The 13,413-nt window shown below is 39.6% G+C and overlaps 1 protein-coding gene across 14 annotated transcripts in view; it reads right to left on the bottom strand.

Annotated features, from left to right (window-relative positions):
• pax2.L (paired box 2 L homeolog) overlaps nucleotides 1–13,413 on the bottom strand; it is a 62,529-nt gene that overhangs the window by 26,666 nt on the left and 22,450 nt on the right. For 11 of the 14 annotated variants that reach the window (XM_018224275.2, XM_018224278.2, XM_018224276.2 and 8 more), the window contains 1 exon segment: nucleotides 12,548–12,667. The exons of the other annotated variants lie outside the window; for them this stretch is intronic. In XM_018224275.2, coding sequence (XP_018079764.1) covers nucleotides 12,548–12,667 — 120 coding nt within the window. 14 annotated transcript variants of the gene reach the window in all.

Genomic DNA, 13,413 nt, shown 5'->3' with positions numbered 1-13,413 from the left:
TTAGAAAAGGGATTATGTCTGATGGGAACAGCTTTTTTTCTGAAGAGCAGCATATAATATAAATATTAGACTGGCTTCCTTTAGCACTGAGTTCAATTTATGACACACACACACTGTGGAGCAGGCCCTTGTTTCAAAGGAGTTACCCTGTAATTGAAGTTATGATTGTGTATGTTATCTCTTAGTCATGAAGGATTCTCTGCTTTAGGATCCTCAATCATAAAGCTATCCCCTCTGCCTGTCTGCTGTCATTTCTGAACACACAAGACGCTGAATCCTTATCGTGGAAAAAAAACCCTCAAAATTCATAATTGGCTATCCTTAAATCTTTCTAGTTTACTTTACGTCAGAACGGAATGTTGCTAGCATGTCCTGCTTTTCGAACCAATACATTCTCCTGAAGTGAGGCTCAGACAAAAGTAGACTATATATAACTTATATAACTATATCGCTCTTCCCATGCATATCCCTATGGATACTTACCCTTCAATATTCCTTCAGAACCCAGCAACAGAGATCTAGTTTCATATATCAATTAGCATTGGGTCAGCGTGGTCTCCCAGAGCCCAATACTTCCGGTATAAATGGCTTAATATTATCCCAAACTGGTACATTAAACCCCAAGAGCATCTGATATCTGAGAGGCTTCAATGAAGCCTGAGGTGTTTAAATGAGATTTCTGTAGAACTATATTTATGAGTACATCATGCTGTATCCCCCTGACATGACGGCAACTTGTATTTAACCAATAGCATCCCTGCCTCTTTTTGCAGAGCTATGAAATATAATTTAGTGCCTTTTTGTCATTGAGTCCATATTAACAGCTGTCATACAATATTCAGTCTAACTGTGTGATATAACCTGTTGGCAACAGTACACTACACATCCACATTTCAAATAGTGCATTTTTCTCAGATTATTTTTAAGTGTGCAGCTTTTTGTGTTTACTCAGATGCTACCCACTTATATGGCATTATTCCTCTGAATATACCATGTGGTACAGGTATGGGATCAGTTATCCAAAAAGCCAGTAACCTGAAAGCTCTGCATTACGGGAAGGCCAGCCCCCCTAGACTCTATTATGAGCAAATAACAAATTTTTTTAAATTATTTCCTTTTTCTCTGTAATAATAAAACAGTGCCTTGTACTGGACCCAATACTAAGATATAATTAATCCTTCTTGGAGGCAAAACAATCATATTGGGTTTATTTATCGAGATCCAATTTTAGAAAAACCCAGGTCCCAAGCGGTCCCATACCTGTATAACTAAACTTTTCAAATCCTCTATAGATAGGGTTTGCAAGTTACAATATAGAATATAAGTTATGCATATTCAAGTATGGGGTGTTCTATTCCTGAACCCCATTAATCAGAAAGTTCCAGCAATACAGCAATGCCATCTCCCATATTCTAACAAGGAATTTTGGAGCATAAATGAAGTTCAATTTCCCTAATATGGAAATGAAATAACTCCAGTCATTATATACAAATTCCAAGCGGTAAATAAAGATCTAATCTAGGGAATTGAATCAATATCCAGTTTTCATTTTGTTTCTGCATTAATAGATTTCTAGTTTCAGCCTGTTCTTATAGAGCTCCTTGAATACATATTTACCACAACAAGCATATCGGGAATAGGAATGGAAAACTACAGGCTTATTTGGAGTCTCCTGTGATGTTCTCTTAAAGAGGGAACACGAGCCCCGGTTTGTCTACATCTCTGAAAAGGTTGGGATTTCTGAGGCCGCCTTGCAGTGCTGTCAAGGTCACCAGGTTTAGGTTCACTGAACGGTCAGAGCGGTTTGAGTTACTGGCACTGCCTGCTGATTCCTTTGGTGATTTTTATCCATCTCTTACAGTGTGTGGGATGGGAAGATAACTCACCTAAGTCAGGGGGGATCTCAGAACATCAACAGCATATTCAGGAATGTGGGAGGGTCTCTCTCCTCCTTAACACTCCTTCCCTCAGCTAAATAGCAGGTGAGTTTTTATTACAAGTAGTCATAAGACAATACAAGTCTTTTCCTTTCCCGTAAGCAACCACAGGGACGCACAGAGGGCAGAAAAGAGTTACAAAAACTTAATGTGAAGTGATTGTCTCCCTCTGTTTCCCCTTTAACTGGAACTGCAAGGTTTCTTAGGTGCACAAAGAGTCCAAATAAGCAAGTCTTGAAAAGGGAGGGGGGGAAACTCTAATAATTTTGGGCTTTGATGAGTGATACGTCTGAGATGCCGGTGATCCTGGGAACTGGAGAGATTTCCTTTTAGTAAGTGAGACTCCCGTCTAATGACTAGGACTTGACAAGGCCAAAGGAAACTTGCAGATCCCATGGGCTCTGCTTACAAAGCTCCTGAAAAGTGCCATCGAGACTATTAAAGTTTTATCAAGTGCTAATCAAGTATCTAATGCAGATCTCTTAGCCAAAAAAAAAGTTAACCGCGTTATTGAGATAGTGAAAATACCCAGATAATGAGAGCACTTGAAGCAATAGGCAATTATTGTTTGGGCGAGCCAGAAGGGCCAGACCTGTCTGAAGTGTAAACAAATCCAAAGAGGAATAAAAAGTACAAGAAAAATTAAATATAACTGTTCAGTTTTTCTTGGCAAGGAACCAGTGTTGCCACCTGGCAGGTAAAAATTTGCCCTTAATGGCAAAGCTATTGAAAAGGGGAAAGATTAAAAAGCCAGCTATTTTTTTTCCAAAAGTCTGTTTATATAACAAGCTATAGGTCCTTTATTAATAGGATTCACAATAACATTATTTGTCCACAAACGTGTGCTCATTTAGAGTAACAAATGAGCAAAATTGCCTTCATCCACTTGCTGTTCAGGCACTTGTGCCAATCCATGTTCTTTCTTACTTGGCCCTTGCACCTTATTAGGCACAAGGTTCAACGTACAGTATAGTGTGCACAAAGGCAAATCTCCCTTGGATTTGCACCTGCCATGAGATGTTCCTCTAAGGGCTTCTTTAGCATGTTGCAACTCCACGCATAACTGACTTGTACCTAACAAATAGCATGCTAGTGCTCAGCACCCACATGGATTCCATAAAAATGCAGTATATTTGCATCCACATTGGCAAATTGCACTCAAAATTACACTGGAATTATAGGCAGTGAGGCTGCTTTGTGAGTAAAAATGACAGATTTAGTATCAACCTGCTTCATAAATAAGCCCTATGGACAATAAAACAGTCAAGCATATCTACTGCCCCTCTTTACATGAGTTGGAGTTGTCATACTGTTTCACAGCAACTACATTTAAATTCTCATCCACTGACTCCAGTAGACAGTGGCCTCTGGTGGACAATCATAATTAAAGGGATACTGTCATGGGAAAAAAAAAAATTTTCAAAATGAATCAGTAAATAGTGCTGCTCCAGCATAATTCTGCACTGAAATCCATTTCTCAAAAGAGCAAACAGATTTTTTTATATTCAAATTATATTCAATTTTGAAATCTGACATGGGGCTAGACATATTGTCAATTTCCCAGCTGCCCCAAATCATGTGACTTGTGCTCTGATAAACTTCAATCACTCTGCTGTACTGCAAGTTGAAGTGATATCACCCCCTCCCTTCCCCAGCAGCCAAACAAAAGAACAATGGGAAGGTAACCAGCTAACAGCTCCCTAACACAAGATAACAGCTGCCTGGTAGATATAAGAACAACACTCAATAGTAAAAACCCATGTCTCACTGAGACACATTCAGTTACATTGAGAAGGAAAAACATCAGCCTGCCAGAAAGCATTTCTCTCCTAAAGTGCAGGCACAAGTCACATGACTTGGGGCAGCTGGGAAATTGACAAAATGTCTAGCCCCATGTCAGATTTCAAAATTGAATATAAAAAAATCTGTTTGCTCTTTTGAGAAATGAATTTCAGTGCAGAATTCTGCTGTAGCAGCACTATTAACTGATTCATTTTGAAAAAAAATTTTTTCCCATGACAGTATCCCTTTAAATATAGCAGAACCTATCTTACACTGTACAGAGTAACTCAAATGGTTTCATATAATTCCATCAGTCATTTACCCCTTTGTACGTTTCATGTTAAACCATTATACCCTACCACAAGCTAGCTCTTAATCGGATAGGGTTTAGCAAATTAATAATTATGTTACCACCACCATATTGTATAAGGTCCAAATGACCAGAAGAATGCATGCTAATATGCTGTGATTCTGGACTAGGAGATGGGTCCTACTGGCTCCGACTAACTAGAGGAAGAAGGTTATTTTTGTAGATGGTTCCTCTGCCCACACAAGGAGGTAATATGAGTCCGCCATGCACAGAGCTTCTCAGGTAATTGGTTTATATATCTAGCAGCACTGGTAGCAATCTCAGCACAGACAGACTAGCAGTAAAGTCAGTTCCTTAAGGCTATTTCCTTTGTCTTTTCAATTGCTTGCACATCCATGAGAGTTACAGGGAGAGAATGAGAGAGAGACACAGAGATGGTGAGAGAGAAAGAGAGAGAGGGAAAAATGTTAATTTGTGAATTAATAGCTTTTCTCAGCGGAATTGTAAATTCAAATGTCACCTCGCAAGACGACGTCCTAGCTGGCCTGCAGAAGAAGCAGTGACAAGATACTATATTTTGCATCCCACCCCCAATACACAAAGATGCACATAAAGCTATACCTTCCCCCTCCTATTGAAGAATTAAATGCAGCTATTAACTAGGGTTGTGATACCCAATATTGGATTGAATGAGTCAACCCAAAGTTTTTGTTCAGTGTTTAGCAGTAAAAATTAAAAGGCAGTTTGGAAGCAGAAATAAAGGGTGACCTGGAGAGTGCAGAAAGGCTGGATCAGAATAAAAACGAGCCCACTAGAAGTTGTTGTTGTACTACAAATACCACCATACAACCCACAGCAGACTTTTTATTTATTATAAAGTAGCATTTGTATTTTTAAAGGCTCTGGCCTTGGATGAATACCTTTGTTTTTCCTCCAACTCCCAGAACTCTTTCTAGAGAACAAATTCTGGGGATTTTATATGGAATGGATATTGCTCTGCTGGCATGACTATGGACTGACTTTGATGGATATGAGTGTTGTTTCAAACTCAACTACTACAGTATGTCACTACCACTGGTAGAAAGTAAAGAGGTCAAAATATTTAATTGATTTGAAAAGCCCTTCCTAACGTTCCAAATCTGCATGTAAAGCTTCAGGCAGCTCAGTGGGATGATAATTCAAAGTGCATATTCCTCTTTTCAGCATTAGAAGGAATGTGTTTAACCAGGAATTTCTGCAAACAGTGGAAATCTGGAAATGTAAGGCTGAATTGTTGTGGACTACATTTCCCATCATCCTCAGCCAATATGCCTTCTTTGTGTGAGTGACCCTGAATATATATTCTGCTCTGGTGCACCACCACTGCATAGTTTACACTGATAAAAAAAAACCCTCATTGTTTTCTGGCAGGAGGCGGGCAGGAACAAGAGATTCATAGATAGAGATTAAATATGCAATTTTCTCTCACCTTGCCAAGAGCTGCCCCTGGGCTGTGCCTGGCCTAAATATCTCCTATGTTTTTTGCCCTCTCTGTCTTGTTCTGCCCTCCCACCTCCTTTTCATTCTTTCCAGAAAATTACCTTCAAAATTGATTTCCACTTTTACAAACAAATATAATAGGAACATGAAGAAAGAACCAGGGCTGTGATGAATTAATGCTGTCACATGCCAGGTCTGTCTGGATTTTTTTTAATGCTGCTGCTAGGATGCGTTTTGTTAACACTGCAATTTATCACCTACCTCCATGCCCTTCCTTATCCCCCAGACACCCCAATTTAACCAGACTCCATGACGTAGAGCAGGAACAACCAATGAGTGCACCTGCAGCTCTAGGTAAACTACAACTACCAGCAGCTGCAAATGGTCATAAAGATGCTGGGAGCTGTAGTACCACAAATGGTGGAACGATGGCAACTGGTTTATGGTTACAAAGCAGAGTTGGACATTGTAGCACAAGTCCACTGGGTGGCAGAGTATCATGGGAAATGGTGGAGTTCAGACTCACTGAAAGTTCATCAATATGTTGCCATAAAATAGAAAAAATATCACAGAGGCCTATCAATATCTGCTGGACTAAAAGTTCCAGTGACTAGCAAAGGATGATGGTAATTGTAGTTCCTCAACAGCAGCATGGCAACAACTGTGGCATGCAATTTTAAATCCTTCCTTTCTCTAACCCATGCAATATTACTTATACTGATTATTCCATCAATCCCTCATTTCTCTTTTTGCTCTTTGCCTGTGAACTCTTATCTCACCAAGTCTGAACAGACATACCGGTATATATCTATAGTTTAGTAACAGATCCAGACATTTCCCAAGGGCAATAAAAAATTAGCAAATATTTTCAGAGTAAAAGAATAGGCATTTGTGTACTTTAACCGTCTGTCTGCTGAGAGGCAGCGCAACCTTGTCCCCCCTGGAAGGCAAGGGTTAAACTGAGCCACATCTGAGCAGACATAAGAGCAAGGCTTTGTCAGTCACACAAAAGCACAGGGAGATGAGAATGCCCGTGCCAGGGAGACAGAAGGACAGAGAAAATGCCAGAGGGACAGACAGCTGTTGCAAGTGGTACACACACATAAATACTGAGGGATAAACATTTAGACATATTAGAGTGAGTGTGTGCTAAATTGTGTGTAAATAATTGCCTTGCTTCTATTCACATGAACATAGTTCTTATTAAGCTCACTGGTATCACTACAGACTCAGAGTGTCCACCAGCAGCCTGGTGTTCAACTACAACTCCCAGAATCCATTGACAGACAAAAGCAGCCAAGTAATTCTAGGAATTGTAGTTTAACAAAAGCTGAGATGCTGTGTGTTGCATATCGCTTCTCTGGAGTGCATGGGCCGCTAACCTTAACTGCTGAATTACAATCCCAGCATCATCAGACCACCAGGTAGGTTGGCAATCCTATCAATCCTATCTGTGCTGGAATGTATTTCCCAGTTCAACTCTGTGTTATGTTTGTTTAGGTGGTTCTCCATTCTATTATACAGAGATCATTCACCAGTCTCTGCCCAGAAGTTTATAATCTAATCACATACTGTGGTCAATTATATCAGGAGCCCCTTAACCTGCTTGTATGCTTTGGAGTGTGGGAGGAAGTGGTTACGAAAGTATTTGCCATATTTTCATTATATTTTTATATACTGGGAACTGGAACAGTAGTATACATTTGCCATCAATATGGCACACTCCATAAACAAACCCATAGTTTGGCCACAGACAAAACCAAAACCAACTGCCATTTTTCATGAGCACAAACAATGACTGTGACCTCAGATGACTACACAGAAAGCTCCAAAGTTATCAGCAAGAGCAATGCTCTCAATCCCAGCTCTGAAATATGTGCTCAAATTCTGACAAAGATGGGATTAAGATACAAATTATTGACCTTACAATTAAGATACAAGTGTCTAGCATGTTTCATGTGTATACTATTAATCATTTCTCATTATAATTATTTCATGAATATTAGCTATCATACTGCTTTACTCACAGAGGCCAATGATTAAAGAATTTATTGCTTTATCAAGGGCAAGCAATGTGGCCGCATGCAGTGGAAAGCTGGGAATAAATGAAATATATAAATAAGGAAGTTCCTTTAACACTGGCTTATTGAATATATTGCAACAGTAGATACTGTTGAATAAGATGTTATAGTAATGATCAACTTGTGAACCCAAATGATTTTCCTTAGAAAATGTATTTTTCATTGAGTGCCACGGGCTCAACATATACCACATATTTTTGGTACAAGACCTATTAAATACATTAATAAACTATCTATGATACACCACTCAACATGTTTATTTGCCCTATGACAGCATGGATACACTTCAAACCCTAAAATATTTACAATAGACTTAATTATCATCCAAAAAAGTACAGATTTAATTCCAGGGGACCCTTTAAGAACAATAAATGGCAAAGTCACACATACACATGTTTCCAACTACATAATGATAGAAGGTTCAGGAGACAGACAAGGAGCACCATTAAGGGACATTAATGATGCCAGAGAGACAAATGCTTTGGAAAGCCAGTTGCAAGAACAGCGAGAGGGCTCCTTTAAATACCACTGGGATAAAATATTTATTTTGCCAGAAAGTGGAAGTGCCAAAATGACTTTGGCTGCCAGTGCCAGGGAGAAAGCGCCAGACACACTAAAGAAAAGGTGTATTTATTAGCACGCAAAGTCAGTGCCAGCCCAGCACCACCACTGTTCTCCAGACAGAACTGTGGATTCATTTGTTATAGGTGCATGTGTTAGTGAGCCTGACCCTAGCAGCAACACCCCATCCCCCCTCCCATAATTCAAGTCAGAATAATACCTACAGTGAAGTGTTTTCTAATAATTTACTGTATCACAGGGTGGCAAGACAATATTCCAGAGGATATTAAAATTCCTATGCAAACTGGGAAGCTATCTGGTGAACTGTGGAAAATGGTGGTGATGCCCCTGGATTAGCAGAAATGTTTCATGAAAAACATATAAACACAACAGACTTTCCCCTTTAAGGGTCAGGGCACACAGGCAGATTCGGGACTAAATTCCCTGAACTGCCTCCCCTGCCATCCCGCCAGCTAAAATGTAAATCGCCAGCGGAATGGCACTCAGCGCAGTTCATTTTCTGAAGTCGCCCGAAGGCAGGGGAGGCATTTTGGGGAGATTAGTCGCCCTGAAGAAGAGGAGATTTGTCGCTGGGCGACTAATATCCCCGAATCTGCCTGTGTGCCCTGACCCTAATCAGGGGTGCTTCGCCAATGAGGCGAGTTGAGGCTGTTGCCTCAGGCGGCAGCGCCCCTCTAGGTACCAGGGGCAGCAAAAATGCTGCTCCTGTTACTTTAAGAGCGAATTTCCGGGGGAGGGGGGGCAGCAGCAACTGCTGCTGCCTCAGGCGGCAGAGGGGCCAGGATCGCCCCTGACCCTAATACAAAGTTTAAGGACTACTAATCAGTTAAATAAAGCCATGGGGTTCACTGCTGTTACTGTGTCATTAGCATATCATTCAGATGTCATCAGCATGACATCATACACGCATAACCGTTTATTCCAGCAAAATCTTACCTAAGTCTGCTACATTACTACCATATCATACTTGTGCTGCTGAGTGTGAAAATGGATACAAGCATTGGACTGACCAATAAACCTCTTACTGTACAAAACGTTTGTACAGAACTTTCATAAATAAAAAGCCCCAGGGGTTGGGGGGGACTGACTAATAAATCACTTACTGTACAACACTGTATAGAACTTTAATAAATAGAAAACAGTGGAAAGGGTTGTGGGAACTGACCAATAACCTCCTGTTTTTGAGCCATGTTAAATATATAATGAGTTTGATTTAGACCTGGGTGCTGCAAGGTGTAGGTGTATGTTCTTTCCATGCACCAAAAACATAGAGATGTGTTAATTGCCTTCTAATAAAGGTGACCATCGTGTGTGTGTAAAAGGGACCTTAGACTGTAAGCTCCCTGGGAGAGGGCATAACAACATCCATAATGTAAATTCACATACACGGCGTATATTATTTACCATAGGTTTTCATGCAGTAAATACAGATGTCTCTTAGCATCCCTTGCCAGCAGACCCCGGGGCTGCCCGATAATAACTGGAAGGCCAAAGTATGGTCATTTCTAAACTGGACCATGTTTCAAGGCCCAACCAATATTTCATGGGTTGCAGTTCCTACTCCCAAGCATTACAGGCAGTTTATTAACATTACAGACATTGCAACACCTGAAAGCAAAGCTATTTGTACCCTGTCAACTCGGAAAAAAAACCTAACAAATCTATAAAAACAGAAATGGCAGCACTGTTGCTCGTAATGATGCTTCGTCAGTCAGTCATAATAACCCCAACGGCAAACCAAGCAGGCTGTAAATCCTGGAATATAAACTATGAAAACAATATTAGCTGTGCGGACATGTTGTCATGTGGCTACCAATCGCTACAACTGGCAACCACCAAACCGTACAAAGGAAAACAATCTGCCTGATTCCCCTTAACTCTTTCAATAAACCTGGGAGAATAGAATTGTTTCAAACGCGTCGAGCAGAGCTGGCGCTGTGAATCACTCCGTTGCCTTCACCCAACCAGAGAGTTTGACTACATCATCCTGACACATAATTATCTCTCCTCTTCTTAATCATCCATGGCCCTGCTACTGTCTAATGAAAGCAGCAACAAAGATGACAGAGGAGGTTGTTTAAGGTGGATGGCAGAGGTAAAGATATTTCACCTTTTATAAGATGGCCGAGAGGAGGCTCCAGCAGCAACTATTTGTCCACTTACAGTTGTTTCTTCTCAAAGAAAGAATATAGCCTATTTATTAAAAGGCTTTAACCTTAAGCAGACTTTAAAATATAAATGCACAGTTAACTGTGGAAAAAGAACACCCCTGGTGTATATAAACTCAAGAGGAAGCTGCCATATTTTTTACCTTGAGTGTGCTCTACAATATCTTATTTACAGTAGTTGTTTAATCAACTGTATTAAAACAGTGTATGTTTTCTATTTGTTTTTAACAGTAGTGGCTGATGACATCTCGGCACTCTTGTTATGTCACATGATGTAATCCTGGTAACTGGATTTGCACTCATTATAAGAAAGTGGTACAGGTATAGGACCTATTATCCAGAATGATCGAGACCTGGGGTTTTCCGGATAACGGGTCTTTCCATAATTTGGATGTTCATACCTTAATACTACTAGAAAATCATGTAAACATTAAATAAACCCAATAGGCTGTCTCTGCTTCCAATTAGGATTAATTATAACTTAGTTTGTCTCAAGTACAAGGTACTGTTTTATTATTACAGAGAAGCAGGAAATTATTTTTAAAAATTTGGATTATTTGTGTATAATGGCGTCTATGGGGGGCAGCCTTTCTGTAATTCGGAACTTTCTGGATAATGGGTTTCCAGATAACGGATCCCATACCTGTATAAATTAACTGGCAGCAAATAGATCCTTTTTCTAAACAGGGTTTGTCTGTAAATTGAAGGTAAACTATAATAGAAGAGCTAGGCACCCAGGGGCTGATATATGAACATAACCAATCAGATATCAGCCTACAGGTGGGAAAATGAAAGCAGAGATCTGATTGGATGCAATTTATTTGTAGCACCCATGTTCTTAAATCAGCCCTACAGAATATTTCTTCTTTCTCTTTTATTAACTGGCAGCAAATAAATCCTTTTTCTAAATAGGGTTTGTCTGTAAATTGAAGGTAAATTATAATAGAAGAGCTAGGCACCCAGGGGCTGATATATGAACATAACCAATCAGATATCAGCCTACAGGGGGGAAAATGAAAGCAGAGATCTGATTGGGTGCAATTTATTTGTAGCACCTATGTTCTTAAATCAGCCCTACAGAATATTTTGTCTTTCTCTTTTTTATACAGAGAAATAAACTGGAGCTAACTGTTATGTTGCTTTCCTACTTTGGAACTTTTTCCCATGGATTCAAACACAGATAAAGGATGATGCACTCACAGTTAACCATGAAGGTACATATCCCATTTATTTGGTCATTTCAAGCGGTGGCATGGCTGAAACATGTACAGTGGGCTGTGAGTGCAGCTCCACATCAGACCTCTAGGAGAAGGTACCACAGGAGGAGAGCTGAAGAAAGTAATATGGCTACATCTATTCCTGTATATAAGTGTTGAATAGAGTATTTTGATTTATACGGTGTAAACAATACAACCTTTATTAAGTGAATAATACATGGTATAGGCAATAGGTCCAAAGTTATTACGTATTTGGATGCCTATGTGTGTACTGCCCCTAAATATGTGTCCCTTGGCTAAAAATTCCCCGTCACCAAGTTTCCATTAAACTAATGACATGCACCTTGGCCGGGTTTGGTGTTTCTCAGCCAGTTAAAAAATGCAAAGATACAGCCCATGTGCCACAGGCCTTAATATTAAAACAGTCTTTAACAAGGAATGTCTTAAAACTTAGGCTGCTTTGAAACTGGTACCCCTTATTTCCTATTAATTATTCTTATTAAAGGTGTTTATAACCACAAGCCCCTCGATTGCATGGCATATGAATTTATGGGTTATGTTGTGACATAGGCACAGTTTGCCACATTAAAGAAGTAATTTACAAGGTTATTTTTAAAAACAATAGTTTACCGTATAAGCAATCTATCCTATTCCTTAGGATAAGAAATGTAGCCGCTTTGGCCTGCAGTGAATATCTGTGTTATTTCAGTCATATATTATTCTTTACATAGTTTTTGCAAGCAACCAAATTACTAAATTAAGTATGAAGCTGAAGAGCTACCCGCCTATTGATATCAGCAAGCAACCAAAACATAAAAGGCTTGGGAATGGGAGCTTTTGAAGTTAAATGGTGTTGTATGGAAGTCTTTCCCATTACTACAAGTGATCTGGGCTAGGAACAGCTGGTATGCACACACTTGAAACCAGACCCCTTTGGCAGGAGACACATAATGAAGAGCAGAGGAAGAGCCTCTCTCTTTTTTTTCCCTACCTTCATCGCGTTTCCTCTTTTCGCCATTAGAACGAGGAATACCCAGGATTCCATTAATGGAATAAGAGCCTACGGGATCATTGGATGCGCTGGAGACAGGAGGAGATGCTGTACTGGGAACTGAACAAAATGAGAAAGGAGAAAAAAAAGGCTGTGAGGAAACAGCACTTTTAGGGGACTCCTTAAGATCCTACATTCTAGGAAATGCCTGCAATTATTGTTCTAGTTTAACTTGACTTTGGAAAGTAACCCAGACATATCCTAATAAACAGAACAACACAACTGGGCTTATCCTCACACACTCCAGACATTCAGAAAGCTCCCACCAACTAAGCAGGAGGTCACATCACAAGGAAGCAAATGAACAAACTGAAAGCTTTTAAGACATTACAGAAGATTTGCTTATATTACAATTAAAACCTTAATATAGTCACAGACACAAGTCAAATCTTCCTTTAAAAACCAAACACTGTCATAACAATGTCAAAAAGCAACAATGAGTACAACAAGGTATAAAACATTTGTGTTACCTGTGCATCTTACTATACAACTAGTCCCCAGAGCTTATTATGCAATGAGCGCTTTAAAGTCCCCTTGGCTTGTCTATTAATCCCCAAGCAGTAGAGGTATTGCTTAATGAATATGATTCATACTCTGGTGATGGGAAAACTGTGCCATGTCTGTGTAATGAAATTAGTAATTTTTGTTCCAGTTAGGTCACTGTTTTAGTAAGGACAAGAATGTCCCTATTCTTCTCACTTGCTCTTCTGATAAATCTAACAATTAACTGTTACAGGGAAATATACCCCATATTTATCTATAATTTGAATTTATATTTAATTTATATTCCTTGTAATGTACCTTAG

Source organism: Xenopus laevis, chromosome 7L, assembly GCF_017654675.1.
Source record: "Xenopus laevis strain J_2021 chromosome 7L, Xenopus_laevis_v10.1, whole genome shotgun sequence".
NCBI lineage: Eukaryota > Metazoa > Chordata > Amphibia > Anura > Pipidae > Xenopus > Xenopus laevis.
Note: the sequence above shows the minus strand (reverse complement) of the source record. Positions and strands in the feature narration are given on the sequence as shown.